At 34.6% G+C, this 24,500-nt stretch overlaps 1 protein-coding gene across 2 annotated transcripts; it reads right to left on the bottom strand.

Moving 5' to 3' along the window:
- On the bottom strand, positions 1-21,198 carry LOC136032788 (RNA-binding protein spenito-like). Of its 2 annotated transcripts, none has more exons than XM_065713156.1 (2): positions 21,097-21,198; positions 1-2,267 (listed from the first exon to the last, which is right to left on the bottom strand). In XM_065713156.1, exon 2 carries the CDS (start codon positions 2,259-2,261, stop codon positions 186-188), a length of 2,076 nt encoding a protein of 691 aa, XP_065569228.1. In that variant the 5' UTR covers positions 2,262-2,267; positions 21,097-21,198; the 3' UTR covers positions 1-185. The 2 variants fall into 2 exon arrangements, with proteins under 2 accessions (XP_065569228.1, XP_065569227.1); XM_065713155.1 differs by lacking the exon at positions 21,097-21,198 and adding an exon at positions 13,885-13,906.
- Between the last annotated feature and the right edge of the window lie 3,302 nt (positions 21,199-24,500).

Consider the following 24,500-nt stretch of genomic DNA (forward strand, 5'->3'; position numbering starts at 1 on the left):
TTACACATTTTCACTTTATTGAGAGTACAAGCACTGAACACATTATGAACAACAATGTAAATCATGATCATTTTTTGTTTATATCCAGGAAAGATTACACCAAACTTAAACTTGATTAGAGTATGCTAAAGTAAAGAAAAGAAAATAGAACAAAAATTGAATAAAAAGTAGAGTCAGTCGAAATTTCAAGCATTCTTGACAACAGCCACTATGAGATGGTCGTCCTTGACAGAATCCTCAGAAAAGCTGACAGCAGTGCGTTTAAGCAATTCAATAGCATATGGAACAGGCGGGAAAGCATAGAGTACACCAACTTGTTCAGATTCTTTATTTTGGAGTGTTATGACCCCAGCTGCTTCTTTTTGCTTTAAGTAAGTAACCAAGTTCTTTAGTGGCCGGGACTGAACTGTCCCATCATCTGGGGCGCTTGAAGTAGCAGCGGACGTGGGGAGTCCTAGAAATATAGCATGTGCGGGGGCAGATCCCAAACGCCTTGTTACATCTTCAAGTTTAGGCTGGTCAAGTCGAAGTCGCTGAGTAATACGAAGTTGAGGCCTTCCTTCTTCGTCCTTCAGAAGTGCATCAGCTATTTCTGGATCTCCATCAGTTAAGTGCATTTTAGTGTGAAATAATGAGTTCTTAAGTATCAATGCGCCATCCCAGGTTATTTCACATCGACGTGCGATTTCAGCCAATGTCTTAGCACCAGCCAAAGGTCCGCTGGCAGTTCTTGGTGGTGATGCATAAGGGCTTGGCGATCTCCCACCCCCAAGTTCTTCACCAGGTGGTGGCGGTAAGTGTCTTTCATAACTACCTCCGTGGTCTCTCCCTCCTCCATATCCACCACGATAACCACCTCTATAACCTCGGCCTCTACCGCGAAACCCACTACGAAATCCGCCATCATCATACCCATGGCCAAAATTATCGTATTGCTTTTTGTAGACACCTGGAGCTGTAGGCGGCAACTCACCTGCATAATCAGTTCTGATTCTATGATCCGGACCACCAAGAGGAAAACCTCTCATTTCTTGCACAGCCGATTGAGCTGCTTCAATCGCTTCATACGTTATATAAGCCTGACTTGTTCCTTTTTCATAATCTATTTTCTTAATAGCTCCAAATCTGTCAAACTCTTTTTCAAGCTGAGCTAATGATGTCCAGCTTCCAAGACCACCAACCCAAATTTTAGTAGTTGGTGTTGCTTTACCATATCCAATTTTTACTTGAAACTTTCCAATATACTGACCAGACAATTCAGTTTTACATCTATGTGCTTGATCAAGATTGTGGAACCTTATAAAAGCATATGCGTTTCCAGTGCCAGGTGGGGGTCTCTTGATGTCAACATCCTCTAGTTCCCCATATTTACCAAAAATTCTCTTGACCTCCTCATCAGATATATTGACTTCCATATTACCAGCAAAAAGAGTACGAGTTGCTAAGGGATCGTCTTCAGGAGAGACATGATGAAGGTAATTGGGAAATCTGTCTCTTCTATCATTATGATGTCCACCTCGATCGTAGTGACGATAGCCTCTTCCACCCCCACCATGATGAGGTGGTCCAGACATAGGAACATTATGATGATAAGGAGCAGGGCCTCTAGGCACATAGTCATATGATGGTGGGGGTACATCTCGTCTATAATCTCTATATGGAGCACTTGGAGGGGGGCCATGATGAACGGGAGGGAGATATTTTGGAGCATAGTCATACCGATCTTCGTATCTTCTTTCATGAACAGGTGAAACATGCCTAGGAACATAGCGACTTTCATAGCGACGAGGCGATGGAGTCCTAGAACGCCGATACTCTCTAGATTCACGACTTGCAGTCTCATAAACAGCTTCCACAACAGTAGGACGGTCATACAATATGATACGTTGTTTACTATGTTTAGCATCTCTTGCATCTTCATAGTTCCTAAAATACACATAAGCAACTCTATCTTCTGGGTCAACTCCATGAACAGTTTTCACTGTCACTTCCCCATACTTTTTAAACTCTCTATACAGAGTATCTTTAACTAAGTCATCACTTGCTTTAGGATGCAAATTACTCACACATAAAATTCTATACCCACTGTTAGATACCACTGGCCGCTTATATTCTTCGAATCGTCCCCGACTTATTGAGCGTGATCTTGTTCTTCTTCTTGGACTTCGTCTTGGCGTTCTCCGAGGACTATCATCATAACGGCCATTCGACCTTGATCTTTTAGCATAAGGTGAAGAATCACGATCTGATATTCTCTTCATATTCACCTAAAACAGAATACAAGGACTGAAATATGGGGACTTTCAACCTGAAAATATCAGTCTTGAGACTTCAGATTGAAAAATTTATTCCCAGGAAGAGTTAACAACAAGACAGGAAGTTTGTGTACTTTTAATATAGAGTATTTAGAGGCAATTTAGATACAAATAAATGTTTATACATATATACATACATGAATATTCACATTGACTCAATGTAACTTTTTACTAATGATAAAATCCTCCAATATTCCTTTGACGGTCTTTATCACAAAATTCTAACTACACTCCCTTATGGTCATGTTTAGTATGTGAAAGGATACTGAATGTATTCTAACTTTCTCCTGTTGCTCACCTTGGAAAGGATTCATAAGTAAAGTCAGAAACGAGTGACAGAACAAGGAAATTTGCGACAATGTTCCTTGGGTACTTGATTCTTCAATTATATAACAAAAAAGTGATATTTTCATCCCTCCATAAGCATTCTTTCCACTTTATCTGGAAGGCTGGGGAGGGGGGTATATAAAAATTTTCCAGGAAAGAGCTTGAACTTCAAACTGAACCATAGGAACAATAAAATACATATATATATATATATATATATATATACATATATATATATATATATATATATATATATATATATATATATAAGGTAATATATTATAATATAAGGTAAATATATAAGGTAATGTATTATAAGGGAAGTATGTTATATATTATAAGTCTTGGTAAGGGGGTGGTAGTCCTAGGGGGTTTGAAACACTCCAAATATGTAGTTTAGAATAGACATTTATATCTCCCAGGAAAGGTACTTTAGTACTGCCTTTTGGGACACCATTAGCAACGTCTCCTAAAATAGAAGCATTGCTAAAACAAGCCTAGTAAAAAATCAAAAGTAATTTTATCAGGACAAAAAATAAATAAAGTGAAGAATAAAAAAACTTTAGTTTTATTATCCAGATGGACCAACCAATCCTCAATGGCTCATGTTTTTGCCATTTTTTGGTCTAAAACGATAACTTTGAAAACATGCTCAGGAAAAAAAATATTTCAGATTAAACATTAAAGCGGGACAGTTACAACATAGGAAGTTGTCACAGAATAACTATAAAATACGAGTATGTCTTGAAATCTCTTGGAAACTTGAACACTTGAGAACTTAAAATTCAGCCACGGTTCAAGTGGCTGAACTTTTTTTTTAGGACATTTGGAGAAATTTTTTTTTTTTCTAAATTAAAATTCTTATTTTAGCATATTTAGTCCTTAGTGGATCTTTTGAGACAGATCAATAAATATTTCCTGTTTTGTTTATCCTAACAAACAAGATTCATACTCTACACGAACACAGTCTCGCTTGCAAAACCTCCTTTCATGCTGAGCTTACTTTAATTTAGAAACCAATATTTCTGGTTATGATGAATGTCATAGCTATAAATGGTTATTTTAGTGGTTTTATTCTCTTTGAAAAATTTGATCGCCTATACCAAATAGAAAAGGTAAAATAAAAGCATTTACAAAGTAAATCAATTCTTTAGCGGCATCATAAACTCTATCTAGGTATCTTTGACTATACTTTGGAACAGATATTTCTACTCTATTGATTTGGCCCTGAGCACTGGCAAAATCTGTGAAACAAACTAAATTATAATAAGGAATGAATTCAGTCAAATTATGCATTGATTGAAAATAACAAGAAGAAAACAAAACAAAGAACATAAAATTTTTAAGAGATGTTTTAAAAAAAGATTTAAAATTAAGTTTATGCAGATATCATAGTCAACACATCACTCGGAATGACAGTAATAGAGGTTGGAAATAAAAGTCAATCTCATCATTACAATAATCTGCTAATCTTAGCTACTTTATGATTTATTTAACTATGACTGAACAATTGGATTAAGTTTTATCCCCTCCATGATTTTCATTTTCTTTTTTTACAAGTGCTGTTAAGTCTCCAAACCACTTGTGCTGGAAGTGCTACTTTATTACAGAAACAAAAGTATTAGAAAAAAATCTTAAGCAATATTTTTGTGAAGTACTTATTTATTGCTTAATGCGTATGTATGATAATCAGGCTCTTCAAATTAGAAATACGGTTCTAAAAACTGTTTCAGCCATCATAGTCCATGGTTCAGACCTTTACAGGTTCTACATAATCATGATTTTCCTGATGATTTCATAAATTATGCCCATAATTTCTTGACAGAAAGACGTAAAGTGCAAATAACTAGTTCTGATGACCATTTTCATATTTATTTCAAGGTCAGTCTAATTGTACAATACTAAGTCTCTTACTTTTATCCTTCACATTTCAGAGTCTTTTGTACATATAACTTATTTTAGTCTTTATTCACGTGATGTCATTATTTGGAATTCTGACAAAGATGAATACAAGTCGATTAATGAGATTAAAGATTATATTGTTGTAGTGTCTATTTTTTCTTACTCTTTAGTGCTCCAATCAGCAGCAACAAAAACCAATGCAATTGCTGAATATGATTCATTCAAGCTTAAATTTTAAGTTCCAGTCCTCTAAAGCAATAATAAAGATTGGGGCACAAGTAAGGGCCAACTTCTATCATTTAGGGCTGCAAATAAAATTTTCTGGTGCAAACACAACCAAAGCAAAAAAAGTGGAACAAAATCATCTTAAAATCAGTGATAAGCTATATACACATAGCCTACCTGTTTCATATCTTGTCACAGAAATGTGCCTTATGACAAAATTTCTGGCATATTGTACATGAAAACATAAATTTTGGTCCATCTAGAGCCGAAATGATAGGAAGTCGAAATACTGTGGTTGCCAATCAGTTTAAAATTCTTAAAAAGCTATACACATAGCCTTACAGTTTCTAATACACGGTGCTGCATTGGACTTTAACATACATATATACAGTCTATAATGAAAGTGAAGGGCTATTAAATAGACCATATATGCAGAGATACTGACAGTTATAAAATCTTGCATAGCAGCATATCACACAGGATCTTTTTGTGAAACGATGAGAGAACATCCCAAGCCTTGAAACCACATTTAGACTACCGAACCTTTCTAATTTTCTTGATATGTCCCCTAAAATTACTTCATTTGTAGGAATATAGGTTGGCTAAGGACATAATGGTGACACTAAAGAGTGCTAGCTTTCCTCTTTTTGCAGAAATATTTTTTTTATGGTAAAATGAAAGATCACAATCACATGCTTACCAGCACGGAAACAGAAGAGGTAAAGGACATCCGTCAGGAGTTAATCATATAAAAAAGAGAGCTTCTTGAAAAAATAAATGTTGCAACTTTTAAAATTATTTTGTCCTATTTTCCAGACTTGAAATTTTAGAAGGAAAACCAGGAGTTGTTTCGTCTTTATAAGAGCCATACCTTCTTTGGCACCCAAATATAGTATCTCATCGAAATTTCAAGGTAGTTATTTCAATAAGAAACTCCTAAATATTAAAAAAAATATATCTCTAAAGGTAGTGATACCTGAGAAATTCTGAGGACCCAAGGACAAATCTCCGAAGAGTTAATTCATAAAGAAGGATTCATAACAAAAATCTGTCTAAGAAAGGTAGGTTGTTACAACAGGGTTCTCATGGATAATTTGATTAAGATTATGCTAAGCTTTTCCAAAGAAAATTTGGAGAAATGAACACAACTTAGACAAAAGACCAACATAAAATGAAAGAAATAACCTGAAATTGTATAAGAAAAGCAACAATGAATAGCAATGAAATACAAAACATAATATGCAACCAAAAATGAAAGAATCTAGAAAGGGCCTCTTTTGAATGAAAATTGCAAGCTTTAGTGTCTTTGTACAAGCTTAAGAGTGACCGGGGAGGGAAATAATGCCCCCTTTCTTCCCAAATTACCAAGGGGTCAATTATTGCATATTTATATGTTATTGACATACACAATACTTATTCCTGTGAGGGATAATGAAACATAAAGAAAATATGATTCTCTAAGTAAACTCCCTGAAATACCCTCAATGCCATATGTAAAAAAGGAAAAGTAAAAATATAATGTAAAAAAGGAAAAAGAATTTGAAGAGTGACATTAAAACTCGAAAATCAACCTGCATATGAGGGGGACTGCCGCCCCTTCAACCCACCCCTCTTGACACTAAAATTTGAGTTCGTTTTGTCTGCCAATAGTTCAAGAACAAATGCTCCAATACAAGAGCAACATGATAAAGTTCATTCTTTTGTTTGCAATGTGCCGAGAGTGGAATAGTTTATTCATTCACATTTGCTTTAAACAATAAAACACTTGCCACAACCAACTGGCTACAGTTTTTGTAGTCTAAAATGCTTTCAGCTAAGAAATAATTAAACTTCAATTTAACAAGTTGGGCAGGGGTCTAGGGGGATTTTGACCCCCCTCATAAACAAGATATTTCTAATTCTTTTTTACTTTTGATTTCAGTTTTTACTTTTATTTGAAAAAAACTTTAATTTAAGTAAATGAGTTGTACATAGACAACCTCATGTGAAGAATACTTCCATTATATTATTGTCAATTTTTTTTTAGTCTAAAAACGGATTCCAGACAGAGCTGGCACGGAAATATAGCAAATTTTATACAGAGTACTATTAGAAAGATTAGCCAACTAAACAAGAGCTAAGAGCTCATATGGCACTTGTGACGAGGTGTGAAGAGCTAAGAGCCAAGAGATCATATGGTATGAGCTCTAAAAAAATTCTATGAATCAATAGATTGATTTTTAAAAAAATAAGAGGCTTAATGCCGGTCAGGATTTAAAATAAGAGCTCTGAGTCACGATGTCCTTCTAAATATCAAAATTCATTAAGATCCGATCACCCACTCGTAAGTTATAAATACCTATTTTTTCGAATTTTTCCTCTCCCTTTAGCCCCAGATGGTCGAATCTGGGAAAACGACTTTATCAAGTCAAATTGTGCAGCTCCCTGACACGCCTACCAATTTTAATCGTCCTAGCACGTCCAGAAGCACCAAACTCACCAAATCACTGAACCACTCCCCCAAAGAGAGCGAATCCAGTACAATTCTGTCAATTACGTATCAAGGACATTTGTTTATTCTATCCACCAAGCTTCATCCCGATCCCTCCACTTCAAGTGTTTTTCCAAGATATGCTTATTTTCCCCACCAAGTTTCACCCCAATCCCTCCACTCTAAGCGTTTTCCAAGTTTTAGTCCCCCCCCCCCTAACTCACCAAACCTGGTCGGGATTTAAAATAAGAGCTCTGAGACACGATAGCCTTCCAAAAAATAAATTTAATTAATATCTTATCACCCATTCATAAGTTAAAATACCTCGTTTTTCTAATTTTTCCGATTTAACTGTCCCCCTACTCCCCCCAGATGGTCGAATCGGGGAAACAACAATTTCTAATTTGATCTGGTCGGGTTCCTGATACGCCGCCAAATTTCATCGTCCTAGCTTACCTGGAAGTGCCTAAAGTAACAAAACTGGGACAAACATACCAACAGACAGACCAACAGAATTTGCGATTTCTATATGTCACTTGGTAGATATCAAGTGCCATAAAAACATTTAGCATATTCAATTAGGATGTTTAACTTTTCAGGAAAATCTGGTATTCAAAAACAATAATGACAGGGTTCAAGAAACCAGAAAAATCTAAAAGCTGTTATACACCAAGGTTGTGCATCTCAACATAAATCATATTTACAGAAATTAAAGATAATTAATAAAGATGAACATGTTGAATTGCAGAAAATATGATGGCACTGCGAACCTCAACCACTATTCATACTCACACAATATGAAACAATCAGAGGAGATGATTGTCCCATATCAATGTGCAAATTCTGCAGTCTTAATTTTGAAACAAATTGAAGTTAACATGTCTATTAAAAAATGAAGCTAAAATAGAGTAGTACCACTTAGTTGAGTACCTAACATTAGAAAAACCAAAAGAATAAGACAATGTCAGACATACGAAAACAAACATTTATAGCTACAATCAATCTATTCATAGATTCAAACTTGTACCATAATATATGAAAAACATTTAAATGAGAGTTACTAAACCACTACAACCTTTATGGTTTCACAGGTAAAACCATGGTGGCATCAGATGTATTTGTAGAACCAAAGCCCTGTTCTTTTCTGACACTTATCAATACCAAGAAAAAGCTCTAAACAAGCTGGGATGGAGATTTTCGCCACTTTAATGGTGACCAGCAGATGAGCTCTGTAATGAATTTCTAGTAACCAATGTTGCAGAATTTTTCTTTAATCTAATAAAGAGCAAACCATGTACTGGTTTTTAAAGGAACAGTCTAGTGACAAATAAATCCCCATTCCCACTAATTTGGGAAGGGTAAATTTTATTCAAATTCAAGTAAACAGTAATTTGTAACCATGAAGGGTGTTTTGAGAATTTTAGAAGAGCCTAAAACCCCTCAAAAAACAACCACTTAAAACGAAAATACATGTGAATGTATTAAACCATAGAAGCCAGACCGTTGGGAGAGGGGTTTGTTACAAAATATCGATTTTGTCCTAAAAAGGATCAAAAAGCAAAAGGGTGCAAACCCTGAGATGGCCAATTGATATATTCCATAGCCAAAACCCTAAACGCCAGGATTACAGCACCCCATCTAGAATACCAATGGAAATCACATTTTAGCACAAGTCTCTGCACACCATTTGTGTGCCTCTTTTCTTCTTTTTTCTTGGGGTGATCATACTAAGTCAGAAGTAGCATATAATCAAAACGGGGCTTATTTGAATGAAGATTAAGTTATATTGCAATGTTTCAAAAAAAGCACTATAAGATGCTTTCCTGCCATCCAAGTAATATTAGTTAGCCAAGAATTTTAATGACATTTGTTTTACTGATTTTTCTTTCAAATTCGCATTGTGAAATAACTGTTGTTAAGGAATGAGTACAAAAGCCAATGTAAACAAACAAAATTTGCATACTTCTACACCAATGACTGTAAGACTTATGGTTTTGGCTGGATTTGCTGTCAAAACAATATTGTAGGTATTTATTTGCAAAAAACTTATGCAGGCTTTATGCAAGGTGGGCTGTCTCTCCCAGAATCAAAATTATACATTCTCACACCTTTTCAACAGTTTTAGTTAAAATCACCTGTTCTTGTGCTTTTGAAGAATGTGGCCCATTTGTCAAAAAGAAAAATCTACTGTGAAAAGGCTGACAATAACACTTTAAGCAACAGGAAATGGTTTAAAATGACATTTTAATAAATATTTTTGCTACTTGCAAAGATAAACGTTAGATAAAAAAGAACTTCTACTCAGGTTCATTATGTGTTCAAAAAAAAGAACAATAAAAAACTAGTCTTTCTGGTGGAAATATAAAGTGAAACTTAAATTAATAAAAAAAAAGAAAAATCTAAAAATCTGTTAATTATTAGAACAATACCAAAACCTAAAGCAAGCAGAATGACAGTCAACTAATGTGAATTTATAACAAGCAGAAGATTAGCAAATAAAAGAGCATCTACCACTTCCAAAAGCCCTGTACAGTCAAGTGTACTTTGCACTTTACTGAATACAATTTTTACTTCAAAAAAAGGCATTTTTCTTTGACAAGGTATCAACAACATTAAATATATAAAACCAGAATGCTTTCAAAGGTTTGCAAATAAGAGCTACCACAAATGACAGTAAGGCTGCAACCCACTAAGTCCCACTAAAAGAACAGTGTCATTCCCTGACACTGAAAAAAAGGTAAATTTCCAGGAATTCTTTCTTTTATATATATAATTGTTTTTTCATCAAAAAACTAGTTTAATTAGTAGGATATACAGTAAAATTTCATCAATACTTTTTTTCTTTTTAATACATTCCTTTCAAACATACAGAAAATCAATTAGCAAATTATTTATTTATTAACCAATTCAAAACATTGCTTCAACAAGGTTAACAGATTGCTTCAAAACTACCAAAATTAATTTACCAAAAAAATTAACTACCAAAAAAAATAATTATTTTAGCATCAACACCCTATGCTTCTGAATTAAATGGAATCAAAGGATAGGTTTTGACAAAAAGGGTCCTTTTTGTCATCATGGACAAAAAATGAAATTAATAATCATGAATGTAACTATTCTAAGAATGTTTAAATCTTTCCTTTAGCTTTGAATAGCCTTGTCATCATTTTTTTTTGCTATTGATGTCTTGGCAAAAAAACACTGTTAAAAAAATATTGTTTTCAGTAAAATGAAATCATTTTAGGTTTTAATACTGCTCTTTAGATTTCTTTGAAAACTGTCCTTTAAAGTTTTAGACACTACGTCTTGGAGAGAGGTCTATTTTAAGGATGGCATCTGTGTTGTCCCTCTAGCGGTTTGGCACTGTAATGAGTTAGTAATATTAGTAACAGTAAGTTAATTATTTGGTAGTGCAAGAATTTAATTTTCATTTTATTCACTTAAAAAAATAGTTTTCACTACAACTTTGCCTTCAAGCAGCCTCCTATGCTGAAGCATTTTTTTTAACGAAGATTTTCTTTGTTGCTCAGAAATAAGTTGGCTTTTAATGTCAAAAATATGTTTGAGTCTTGTATGATTGATTAAACCATGAAACATTTCCAACAATAAATACCAATTCAGCACTTGTCAGTCTACAAAAAAAAAAAGTCAAACCAAAAACATATTGAATTTTGAGCATGGCATTGCTGAAAATAAAATTGATTTACAAAATTTGACTTTCATGACCATAAATGTAAATTCCGAATAAGTAAAGTCTAAGAAAGAATAAATGAGAACCAACATAAAATGAATTAATACTATATAATGTCTTCAGCCAACTGCAACATATCTTAATAGCTGAAAAAACTGATAAATACTAGCAAAATTCTGACAGTGGAGGGGGGCAGTGAAAAGGTTTAGGAACAACTTATCTAAGTAAACAACATTATATGACATTAAGAATACCTGATACTGCTTGTAAAATATACAAATCAGAAATTATAATTGATACCTTCTCAATTTTTCAAATGACATCTTCACTGAAATTTTAATTATTATTTTAAGGAACAAATTTAAATGGAAATAGTCAACAATATACACAAAAAAGAATATAATCATCTAAACCAGCACTTCCAATAAGGGATGATGGATATTGTGACTCCTAATGGGGAGGTAATAGATGTGTGCTTCAAAAAAGTGCAATACATCTCATTAGCTATATGCATACCAAAACTGGTAAATACTAAACATATTTCTGATGGGGGCAGGAACAAGAACATTTAGTAAGCACTATCATAAGCGAACAGCATAAACAAAGAGAAAAAAATATCTTGTACTATTGAGCTGATATGTGCAACAGTTATACTTTGATTTAGCCAATTGAAAAACCATTATTGACAGGATAATGCCAAAAAATTCACAATTCCACCTCCCATTCCAATTCTTATTTGATTGAGTATCATATAATATGAAGATCAGTAAGTTTTGCAAACATAAATATACATATGCATATATACACATTGAATTTCTTATATTGACAGTTAACAGTATAATTTATCTTCACTAAACTCTATTAAAATTTTGAAATTTCAAAAAAATCATGTTTGGTTACAGTTGCATAATACAGTACCTATCAATCCTATCTAAGGAAAAACAAATTACAGCAACAGAGATAAATGGGAGAGGCATAACAATTCACATAGGAAACAGGAGACAGTGAGAGAGAATAGACATATTTTTTTTTTATTAGTGATCTTTATGAGCTCCTAGTTTTGTTGATCTCAAGTTGTGAGCATTGCAATATGCTACCAAAAAGCCACAAAAAACAACTGTTACCTATGCCACCAAAAAGACCCCAAGAAAGGCCAAAAAAGGAAACAGACAAGTATGCTGCTTGTGAACATAATTTGGATGAGGAATCAGCTGTAATGAACTGATTTATTTGTAAAACATGGTTGTGTACTGATTGCCTAGACATAAGTGAACCTGAGTACAATCTTCTCACAAAAATGAGCAGGTATTTGGGCTTTGAATGGAAGTGACGAGTTTGAAAAAGCAGCACCAGACCTGATTTTTAATGAAGCACAAATCCAGAAAAAATATCAATTAGATATCAGAACCCCTTCATCTAACTACTGCTGCTGTGCAGAAATTAAGATGAAGGAAGATGTGAAACAATCTTCTTGTGATTTTAAAGCTGACTTACAAAAATAATAAATTCATAGATATTGAAACACAAGCTGAATCCTAAGAACAAGCATCTACTGCCCCACCTGAGCCCAATCTGCTTTGCAGATTGGCTGAATCTGAAATTGAGGCTTTAGAACACATTCTTAATGAACAATTAGAAAGCCAAGTGATGAGGCTTATCATTGAGGACAGAGATTGTCAAAGGTGAAAGTTTAATGTTGTGGTAGTGTTTGGTGTTGCTCCAAAGCCAAATGATGAAGAGTTTATATGTGAGTTCTGCAGCATGAATACAGTCCTCCAGATGTTAATGTTTCTAATATGCACTGATTGATAAACACAAACAAACCCCCTGGAGTTGGCCTATGTACCCAGAACCACTCTCATATCATGTTCTCTGTTGCTAACTTCACAAAAAAAGGAGAAGATTTTCCAGTATGGAAAAAAAGAACTGGACATATTAAGTTCTGTAATGCTTCTATAGTAGATAATATCAAGAGCACAGCTGAATTGGGAACTCCATTCCAGACAAGCAAATGGTGAAGGAGATCAAGTGATTCAAGAAAATAAGATTGGGTCAAAAATTGTTGAGGGTATACAGCAACAGCTGGAATATAAATAAACTAGCTGCTTCTCAGATACCTGCATATAGTATAACTTTCATTCTAGTGTGTACTAGAATATTCTAGTGTAACTTCTTCTAATGTTAATTCAAGTGTTTACAATGGGCAGCCAGATAAAACTTACTACAGTGCAAGATCATACACTTCTAACTCTTATATGACCTTGCGAGTATTGAACTCAATGCTGTGAAGGACAGTGATGGATTGTCTAGCACTAGTGCTCAAAGCATACATAGGAAGAATAGTGCACAGTAATATTGACTGTTCATTACCAAAGTTGCAGGAAATTAAGTGTGCAGCATCAACCAGTACTGTTGATGTTTGTTTTATGTGAAATTAAGATTAAACAGACATATTTTCACCAGAATGATACTTAGATACAGTTACTAGATATAAATTGTACTCCAACCTAACTAAACCAGATGATACAGTTCAGGATGTGACTACTTTCAGCAGTCACCCAGTTGTCTCAAAGCTTTCTGAAGGATTCATTTGGCTTAAGATGGAGTTTGGTATGTGCTCTGTCAATCCAATAAATAAAACAGACCAAGAAACTATAGAATCAGTTCAACAGCTAACAACTAAATTCACCATAGGTTTCTATGATATCTTTTACCCCTGTTGACTTGAAAAATTATATTTACACACACTGAGCTTTTCATGTTAGATATCCCATCCACTACTCTAGCCATTGCATCATCATTCAGCCCACTTTGGTATTCCTTGTATCCATTGCTTAAATAATAGACCCTGGATTACATTTGGAAGCTTCCTAGAACTAATGTAAGAATGGAGCATTTATTATATCACTTCTAACCCTAATTCAATGAATAGTTAAGAGAGCTATTGCAATTACCATAAGTAGAATTAGAAAGCCAACAGTTTCAAAAATTATCTTTTAGTTGGCATTGCTCTAATATGGGAGCAACCTAAAAAAACGAAAATTTTAATAAAGAACAAGTCCTAGCCTATAGTAGCCAGAAATTAAAAAAATGTTTGAAAAATAGCCTGTCAAGTGAGGAAGAGTTGTGTTTTGAACCTGATTCAGGACTAAATATAATTTCAATTAATCTTAGCAATACATTTTTTTTTTTTGCAAAATATATCAGTAAGAATTACAAAATATATCCTGAAAGAGAACTCACAGTATAAAAATTCTTTCATTGAAATAAAAATTGCACCACAGGAATCAAAATAGTTGAAACCCCAATTAATTGCTAAAATTACAAATTAGAAAGTCAAGAGCTTCAAGAATCATCTTTCAGCTGACATTGCTCAAATAAGGGAGCAACCTGAAAATAGTGCATAATAATAAAGAGTAGTAAAGAATAAACCCTAAATAATAGTAACCAGAAATTGATTCAGGAGTAACTATTAATTCAATTAATCTCACCAACAAAATATGTAATTACCTTAAATCACAACTTGGAGTGAAATTAGGATTTCCGTATATATATATATATATATATATATATATATATATATATAGAATATATATAGAATTTCAGAGAAATAGCCTGAATGAAAATTCGCTCCTTGAAATGAAAATTGCACTAATGGAATTACAACAGCTAAAAACCTTATTTGGTTTTAAAAAGAAAAACAAGTCTTTTTTAAAATGGAAGTAGACTAAAAAGAATTTTCCAATAAATTTTCTGGTATGAATTTTTAGCAGGGATGGAATTGCCTAGGATTTTACACAAGAGGAATTTTTTAAGGAGTTTGTGTGGGGGGTGAATCCCCATCATATATGGAATAATTTATGTTCTTTAAAGTTTTAATGTTGTTCCTTACCTTCAGTTCAAAAAACATATTTTTCTCATTTAATCACTAAAAGGCAGAACCAATTCTTAGAGAAAAAGCTGCTGATTTTAAACAGCACAAAATAGCCAGTGGTTTGTTTTTCTTTATCCTGAACCAAAGTAGTTCCAAATCTGGGTTTTTGTGATATTCATTCATGTAATCAGAGTTTTTTTTTGTATTTTACTCAAAAATTGGAAAGAATTGAGCAAATGATGTTTAATTTTAAAAGAAAATTTATTTTTGGCAAAACCAAAAGTTAATCTGAGCAAAGAATTGATTAGACATATCAAAATTGATGATTGAATATTGAAAGTAAAAATATAGATATACTGTTTAACCCTTTGATGCCTGAAGGTTCCCTCAGGAACCATGAACTTTTTAATTTATTTTAATCCTGACCGTTTGACCTATTAACGTCAATCCGTTTGCCATTGTCTCAATCTGATCTACCTAGACAGGTTTGTATTTTTCTTAGTCTGTAATCTGTCACCCATGTGTGAGGTAATGAAGTTTGAACCTGTGCCCTCTAGCCTTGCTTGGTTTTTCCTGAAAGGTGAGAATACTTTTTTGTGAATAACTTTATTGTTTATTGTGCTAGAGTTTTCATTCCAAAAGTTTTAGAAAGAGGACGTTTTGTTTGTTCAGATGAGCTATCATACACTCCTATAGCTGGAAAACCAGAGGATAGAAACGACCCCCAACGTCGTGGTTCCTCTGGGAACCATCTGGTGGTAGCAAGACCAGATGAGACGGTAAGCCGTATACAGTGTGAGATGCCTAGATATCATGAAAACAGTTGCTTTACACCATTGGAATCAAATTTTGAGAGCTCAACCATGTTCTGTGGCTTCAAGGAACCATCCGGCATGCATAGCTCCGAATTTTATCGCTTGGAAGAGCCATCTAGACAAGAACTGGTGGAGTTACCGTCGTCAATAACAATGTAGGGGAGACCAGGGTTGACCTGGACGCGATTTTTAAAAACGGCATATCTTCTAAGCCATTGACTTTTCTCCAGTTCTGACTTCACCATAAAATGCGTATCCATTAGGACTACCTTCGAGATTTTTTTCAGATTTTTCTACAAAAAGGAAAAAAAGATTTTTATTTTTTTTCATTTTTTTTGAAATGTCCGAAATAACCCCTACCCATGGGGTTGGATTGGATGGCCCCATGTGTCCTCGTGCGACGTCAAAGTGATTTGAAAAAAAAATCAAATAGATGGCGCTCAATACACTGCTCTAGAATCTTTCTATGTGAGCTACTTTTCTCCTGAAAAAATGTCATTGCAAATCCAGCAGCCTGGTCCACTCTATTAAACTCCAAACAGAGACCCTTGAAAAAGATTCTTACCTTAAAAAACACTTTTTGCAAAATACAAACAAATGGCTGCATGTATCTAGATCCAAACTGGCTTGATAATAGGGCAGTAGATGGTGCACCTTTTGTGATTTTTTGAGAATTTTTACTAAACCGCTAGGTGTCCATACTTGACTGTCCAGATCAACCCTGTGTCCGTGTCAACCCTAGTCTCCCCTACTAGACTGTTACCAAATATATTTTTTACAGTGCAGAAATGGACCAGCCTTCTCCAAGTACATCAAAAACTGTGGAAGATGAGTATTTGGCTGTCCAGCAAAGACTTCAAACACGCCCCATGTCATTAGCACAGGCTCTGAATTTTATTCTTTGCCCAGAAAACAACTCTGACCTCAAAGATCTGTCTGATGAAGATGAGGACCCATCTGATCCTAGTTTTCTCCTTCCTGATCCTGATAATAACCTGCAGGAAGAAGAGATTGAAGAAGAAATAGAAAGCAGTCGAATTGAAGCTGACAACCACAACAGTGAGAATGACCATGAGGACATTGAGATTGCCAGACAAAATGCCACGAGCTCAGGCACTGCTGCTTCAAAACCAAGCAAACAACAGGACCTTGCTTGGAGAAAAGTGGATTTTGTCCAGCCAGATGCTGCGTGGAAGGATCATCTTGTTGTCGACCAAGAAATGAGTAGCAAGACACCCCTGGAATTTGTCAGGCTGTTTTTTGACCAAGGCGTGGTCAACCATATACATGACCAAACGAAAATTTACGCTCTTCAAAAATATGCCAAAGAATTTGGAGTTTCATCTGCTGAGGTGGAATGCTACTTAGGGATCCTTGCATTCACAGGAATAGTGAAAATGCCATCATACCGCAGTTACTGGTCAAACAAAACGCGCTACCCTGTAATAGCTGATGCCATGTCACGTGACAGATTTGAGCAGATCAAAAAGAATCTTCATTTCAATGACAATCTTACCCAGAAACCATGAGGAGACCCTGGGCACAACAAGATCCACAAAGTTCATCCTCTGATAGAGATGATCAGAGATAACTTTATGAAGATATGCCCAGAAGAACACCAGGCAGTTGACGAGCAAATTGTGCCGACAAAACAGAGGATTTTGTTGAAGCAGTACAATCCCAAGAAACTGCATAAGTGGGGTTATAAGTTCATCTCAAGGGCTGGGGAGAGTGGTTTCGTTTACAACTTTGAAATGTATATGGGTAAGGGGTCGGTTGATGTCAGTGACCTGGGAGTTGGAGCTGATTTTGTCCTGTGGCTTGCAAGAGGAATACCCAAGCACAAAAATTACAAGCTATTCTTTGACAATTGGTTCTCCTTGTTAGACTTGGCACAAACACTAAGTGATCAGGGCATACTTACACTGGCCACACTGAGGGCAAACAGGTTGAAAGGCTGTGCTTTGGAATCCAACAGCAAATTGAAAGCCTGAGGAGGAGGCTCTTACAACTGGCAAGTGGAAATGCAGTTGAATGCCATTGTGGTGAAGTGGTATGACAATAGGCCAGTCCACTTGATTTCAACCTATGCCGCCCTAGACCCAGAAGATATGTGTAGGCGGTGGGATGGTAAATGAAAAGAGTATGCTGATGTCTAGCAACCATATTGTGTGAAGGAGTACAACCACTTTATGGGTGGTGTAGATCTTGCCGACATGTTGCTGGAGCTTTACAGGATTGACTTCAAGTCACAGAGCAAATGGTACTTGAGGATCTTCTTCTTCTTGTTTGACCTCTCCATTGTGAATGGCTGGCTCTTATACTGCAGGTGTCTTGCTGCTGGGCAGAAACCAATGAACCTGCTATGGTTCAAGACAGATGTGGCATGTGCACTTCTATCTGGTGCATCTTTGGCAACACCAAAGAGAGGTAGATCTCTCAGTGATGCAGATACCAACTCTCAGAAAAAAAGAAATTATACTTGTTGCCCCCCAGATTCAACAAGACTCGATGGACAGGGGCACTTCCCGGCTTGGATAGAGAGCAAACAGAGATGCAGAGTATGTGTACAAGCTCATTCCAAAGTGAAATGCATAAAATGTGAAGTGTCCTTGTGTTTCACACCCAACAGGAATTGTTTTCTGACTTACCACACTATGTAGCCAATCAGAGTGTTTTTGTGCCATGATTGCTGGATGGTTCCTGTGGGAACCATTTTTTATTTCATCATCTTTATCAATACATTTTTTTTCTTGCCATTTCTGTCATGGAATAGGCCATAACGAAGCCTGGAAACAGCCAAAATATTTTTCCCATTCTTTTTTCATAATTCAGGCATCAAAGGGTTAATCACGTTTTTGCCCAAAATTATTAAAATGCACTCTTTGGGGCATCACTTGAGCATTAAGATAAATATTAATATTAACTATCTATCTTGTGTAGATTATGTGCCTTTACAGGAATAAATGCACGAGTGTGGCATTGCTCCTCTGCAACTGGGAAGCTCAATATATAGTTTTGATACTTTTAAATTGATTGGCTATATCATAAATTTCAATTGCTAGCAACTTGGTCTTCTATTAGGCAATGTTATAATGTGGTGCCACAAAATGGCCCATAATGCCACTATGCCATGGCATAATTTTTTGGGTGACTAACAAATGCACAAGAGATTATGACTTGTCTTCAAATGGGCTCTCTCCTGATCTTCTACAACCATTAGTTAGATGCAATGTTCCATGAAAAAAAATAAAATAAACATGCATCTCTGATTTTTTTCAGGAGAAAAGAAAAGCAAAATTCTGCATTTTTGTAGATAAGAACTTGAGACATTCTACAGTAGGGTTATCTGATATAGGGAGTATAAAGATTTTATTTTTATTAAGGGTGCTTAACTTTTGGTGGTGTTTCAGCCCTATTTCAAAATTCAGGCAAATTTTCTCAAGCTCAATCTTTTAGTAGATATCATTAAAACTAAATAATCCTATATCTGGAATCTGTATAAAAATCAAATTTGTGAAATCAATTTGTTAAGTTTTGGTTTCTACTCATCTAAGATTGCTCCTACATTATAAGACAAACTTCTTGTGTCTGTAACCTTTTTTTTACCTTATTAATGAAATCTGGTAAATTTGTCCTTTTCTTAGTTAACTTGCTAGCTAAAACATGAAGATACCCCTTAATCCATCTTTTAATACTCTTTCAAAATATTCTAGCAGTTGTACATGCAATGCATCCCAGTTTCCCTCAAAAGGGATAGATTATTGTAATTTTTGATTTTCTTGATTAATATGCTAGCTAAAAAAATGAAAATACCATTTGATGTGCCTTTTAATCCTGATTTGAAACATATTAATTGCTATCCTTATAAATGTTCCCTGTCCTTTTAAACAATGCCACATGCAGTGCTTGGCCAAATAAAAACCTTTGCTGTTCTTTTTTTGTTTGGTTGACATTATATACCACCTATGATGCACAATAAGCCTTTTGAAAAATTAACATAAGCCATTCAAATATAGTCTTCCTTGCCTGAACAATTGCACCTCTTCCCTCTTATGAGGCTAGACATAGCCCTGACTAAAAGTCTGTATTCACCCAGTCTTTTATTGTTGCAACAATCATTGCATCTCTATAGAGTAGGTATTTCATTCTTTATCTGCTTCTTTGCATAATATTGTGATAAAAAGAGAGAACAGTTGGATAAATGTATTGTCTAGAAACAATTAAAAAACATTGGATTAAGAAGGAAAGAAACAGGAAAATCTGATTGATAGAATTTTCTAGCATACTATGAAGAAATATTTTGTTATGGAGTTAGATTTGAGTCACACAGAAGTGCTCTCAATGTTTTCTTCACAGAATGAATGCTGGTGCATGATAACCTTTTTTAATTTAGTGTTTTATCTAAATGAAGAATGACTGAACATAATTATCTACAAAATATTTTGATAATTTTGAGCATTTGCAGTATTTTTATACTTGTTTCTGACTCAGCTGGTTCATGAAAAATTAATGAAAAAACATACAAATCAGGAAACTTTTGCATGTAGCCTAAGGCTATGGGTAAACCTAGAGAATGGCAGCTCTCCAGAAGGGTACAAGCTAGAAAAAACATTTGAAAATTTTATGCTCATCTCTGATTTTGTTTGTTTTTGATAATTCAACCCAAGTCCTTCTCTTCTATATAGCCCAAGTAGGCTATATAGAAAACAAACATAAATTAAACAGCATAATTAAATTCTTTATTTTATGTGCCTTTTCAACATCAAAACTGTTATAATGACAATGCCCCCTCATGATGACTACAAAGAGCCCTAGGCTAATAACATCTATGCTGTTATTCTTGATGACTTATATGTAGTAAAAACCAGTTGCTCTGTACTAGGTGATAGCTGCTCCTAGGATTGGTGGCATCCAGGAAAAATTAATTACAGCCCCACCCCCTCCCAACTCAAATACAAGCAAGAATTGCTCAGTTAAGGTGAAAATTTGATCAAGTGGGCAATGCCCTATCCACAGCAACTAGTGCAACTGTCCCCTCCCCATAAAAACAGCTGCACAGAGTTGATATATTTAGTTTGGGCTGAGTGACTGTACAGAATATTAGATACAAAAGAGGGCAACTTTAAACAAGTTAACAATGGGAATGATAATATATAAAAATATGATAGCCTAATCTGAGTAATGTAAATATGCTACATATTCAAAAGTATTACTTTTGACCATTATAAATCAGAAACATATACCCAGGATTGACCAAAAGTGTCAGTTCAAGAAGTGGTTATTTAGCCTAACCTACTTACGAGCCGCAGGCAGCACCCTTTCAGGCCTATTAAGTTTCATTTAGGCTACCTTAACAGCTCTCCAAGGTGCCAAAGAGCAGTTGTCTAAAACTTTACATTCAGTATTGATTATAACGGATTCGATAGCTTAATATTTCTTCATTATTTGGAATTTAATGCTTAATATTGTTTTACCTAAACTAAAATATTTTCCACTCTAGTTTACTCCTTGCTTATCAAAATGGCGCTTCAAGAATGGTTGCTATTGGTAACGCCTTAAATACTGCCATCTAAAAAAAGCTATCTTCAATGGCTTTTCAGACAGAGTCAGCCGAGTGCCTGTTATTGGTGCATAGATGTATTATTTTAGCTAATTTTGAAATCTACATACTCTTACGTCCAGGCCAGAATTTGCACATAGACCCAGGCCTAGGGGCACACAATACCGAGGGCACAAAAAAACACTGAGCGATTGTTTCCTGACCAAAAACTGGACTGACGTGACATATCGTCGAAGGTGCACTATGCTGCTGAGCTGCCTATTCACAGAAAAGTGATTTATAAAAAATACAGGAATTCTGTAGCCAGTTATAAATTTTCAAGTGTCTCCCAGGAATGGCAGCTGAGAGCTAGGTATCGTCTCTGTCTTGTATTACTTTTGGCTCATCATTTGCCTTCTGTTTAAGGTTTCCACTATCCCCAAACTTCCAAGGATTTATCTGTAAATCTCTTTGTCTCCCCAAAAAATGCTTCAGCCTAGGTGTGCCATAGCACTTGTGCTTAAGGGTGCAAAAGATTTAAACCCGGCCCTGAATTCGACTATGGGGTTGTGATGGATTTTCGATCACAAAAGTAAACTTTTCCTACAAGTCATCTCAAATGCTCCTAGTTTGTTTGTTTCTAAAAAGCCTCAGTGAAGACTGATACTACCAGAAAAAACTCTAAATAAACTTATAAAGATGCAGAGAAAAATTTTAAACAAAAGGGATTGATGAAAAAAGTAAGCGAGAGTTTGAAACTCTGTTCGAAATGGGATGATAAAAATAAGAATAAAGCACACTAATCGTGGCTCGAAGTTTGAAGTCAATTTTGGTGATCGAAAGCTGTATTTATTGGCTCGTGGCCACATCGGCTAATTTTACCTTCAATCATAATAATAATAGTAATAATTACAGTTTAGTTATACCTTCTATATAAACATGATTGTATACACAGGAATTTAATCAATACACGAAAAACAGGCAAAAAACTACAAAATACCCACAATATACCGACAAAAAAGACGAAAATAAATAACCTTAACAGAACAAAACAAAAATATCATCATCATATGAAAGTGGCTGATGTTGATACTCTCTATCGCATATGTGGGTAGGTACCGTATGACTAATCTAATCCCGTTGTTGAATATAACGGGGCTAAAAACTGACCCTTGTTTTACTTCACGATGTAAAGTAGTCAAAACTGCTTTTATTAAATTTCTTTGATACTCAATGAGGAACTAAAACATACAGAAACTAACAACTATTTCACATTATATTTGAGCACTAGCTTCTCTGGAAATGTTATTCTTACATATCCACCGTCATTGGAGTCAAATTTTCCCAAAAATTCCCTAATCTCCTCTGGAGATTAGACTCCAAAGGAATCTAATCTCTCACTGTCATGACAAGGCACGCACACATTTCCAATAATGTTACTACTAGTGCTTGTTTTTTACTTCAAATATTTGTCCTTGTAAGCAGTCGATGCTAAGACAACTCTATCATTTAGTTATACTTTCTTGAAATATTACATCTTTACTTTTTTTTTCTAAAATAAGACGTAAGCGTTTATAGTTCCAGTGCAAAATTAATACTGATCGAAAAAACACAATAAACTAACTATTATTGATGAATAGCTACAGAGAACTATGGGGCCATGTGCGTAGAAAATCCATAAACCACGTTAACTAAAGATTAGATCTCATTTTAAAATACTGAAAATTCCAATTGACATATCTCTGACTTTTGAAAAAAATTCAGTTCGCACCTTTCCAGCGTAATTTTGACATTACACCTTAACTGGGTATTCTTTTCTTAGATCACTCTGCAGTTCTATGACAAAATAATACATTTTCAAATATAAATCCATTTGAAAAAAAATGAAAAAGCAGTGAAAAAAACAGATACAAAAGTCCAGATACTTCGATCACATTTACACTGACCGTCAACAGTAGCTTTCTGAGAATAATATAATTAAAACTAACTATTTGTACACAAAAAATAAGTAACTTTTCGGATCATTCACAAAATAATAAATTTCGGAATATTCACCAGATTATTTCCAGAGAGAGTTCACTGACAAAGTTCTTTCAAAATATTGATGTAAATTTCTCTTTAATCTTGCCTAAAAGTAAAACAAAATTTCCAATGAAGGCGGCAAAGGCTTCCATGTCTTCTAATTGCAAACGAAATTTCGAGGTTATAGCTGTTCACTTGGCTTGTCTCATTTCCCCACATATATGAGGTATTTTTGACGTAACACCTTAATAGGGTATTCTTTTCTTAGACCACACTGCCGTTCTAAGACGAACAAATGAATTTTCAAATGGGGATAAATCCATTTATTTAGACGGTGAAAAAAAGGACAAAAGTCCAGATTTTTCGATCACATATACAGCGATCGTCATCTGTAGAATTACTCAATAATATAATTGAAATTAGCATATTTATACACAACAAAATAAATAGCTTTTCGGGTCGTTTACCAAAAATTGAACCTCTGGATTATTCACTAGATTATTTTCAGAGAGAGTTTACTGACAAAGTTCATTCAAAGTCTTGACGTAAATTACCTTATTTAATCTTACAAAAAAGTAAAACAAATTTCTAATGAAGGTGGCAAAGCCTTCGTTGTCTTATGATTGCAAACAAAATGTTGGTTTACAGTTGGAACAAAGTCAAAACTTTGTTCTGACTTTGTTCGGAGTCAGGAACATATACTTATATATGTTTCTTTGTTTGGAAGATACATAATTACTGTTTAATAAAGGATAGAAGGGGCTTGTGCGATAAATTATAGATCATGTGAAAATAAATAGACGCAAAGAAAGTGATAAAAGCATTATAATATGAATTAAGGAGGTGTAAAGTGGATGCCATGGATCAAATTCACGATGATCTAGAAAATTGAGGCGGCATAACAGTAATATTGTACTGGCATATTATCGAATTGATGGTCAATCTGGGCTTGTCACAATTAAAGACGTGAACAGGGTTACTATTAGTGAAAAGGAAAGAGTGAGAAAATATGTGACACTTTGGATGTGGTAGATGATACAATCTTTGAGCAAGACATAGTGAAAGTAATAAAAGGATTAAAAATAATAGGGCCACATGTGTCAATTGTTAAATTAGTGTTTGAAGACGGTGCAGTGAAGTCGGAAATAAATTACTGAAGATTAAGAATATGATTTTTTTAAGGGTAAGTACCTAAAAATTTTAGGAAAACTTTAATGAAACCCTCATATAAGAAAGGTGACAAGAATGAATGTGATAATTATAGAGGAATTAGCTTGATTTCTATAGGAGACAAAATACTTAGTATTATAATAATTT

Source organism: Artemia franciscana, chromosome 11 (genome assembly GCF_032884065.1).
Source record: "Artemia franciscana chromosome 11, ASM3288406v1, whole genome shotgun sequence".
NCBI lineage: Eukaryota > Metazoa > Arthropoda > Branchiopoda > Anostraca > Artemiidae > Artemia > Artemia franciscana.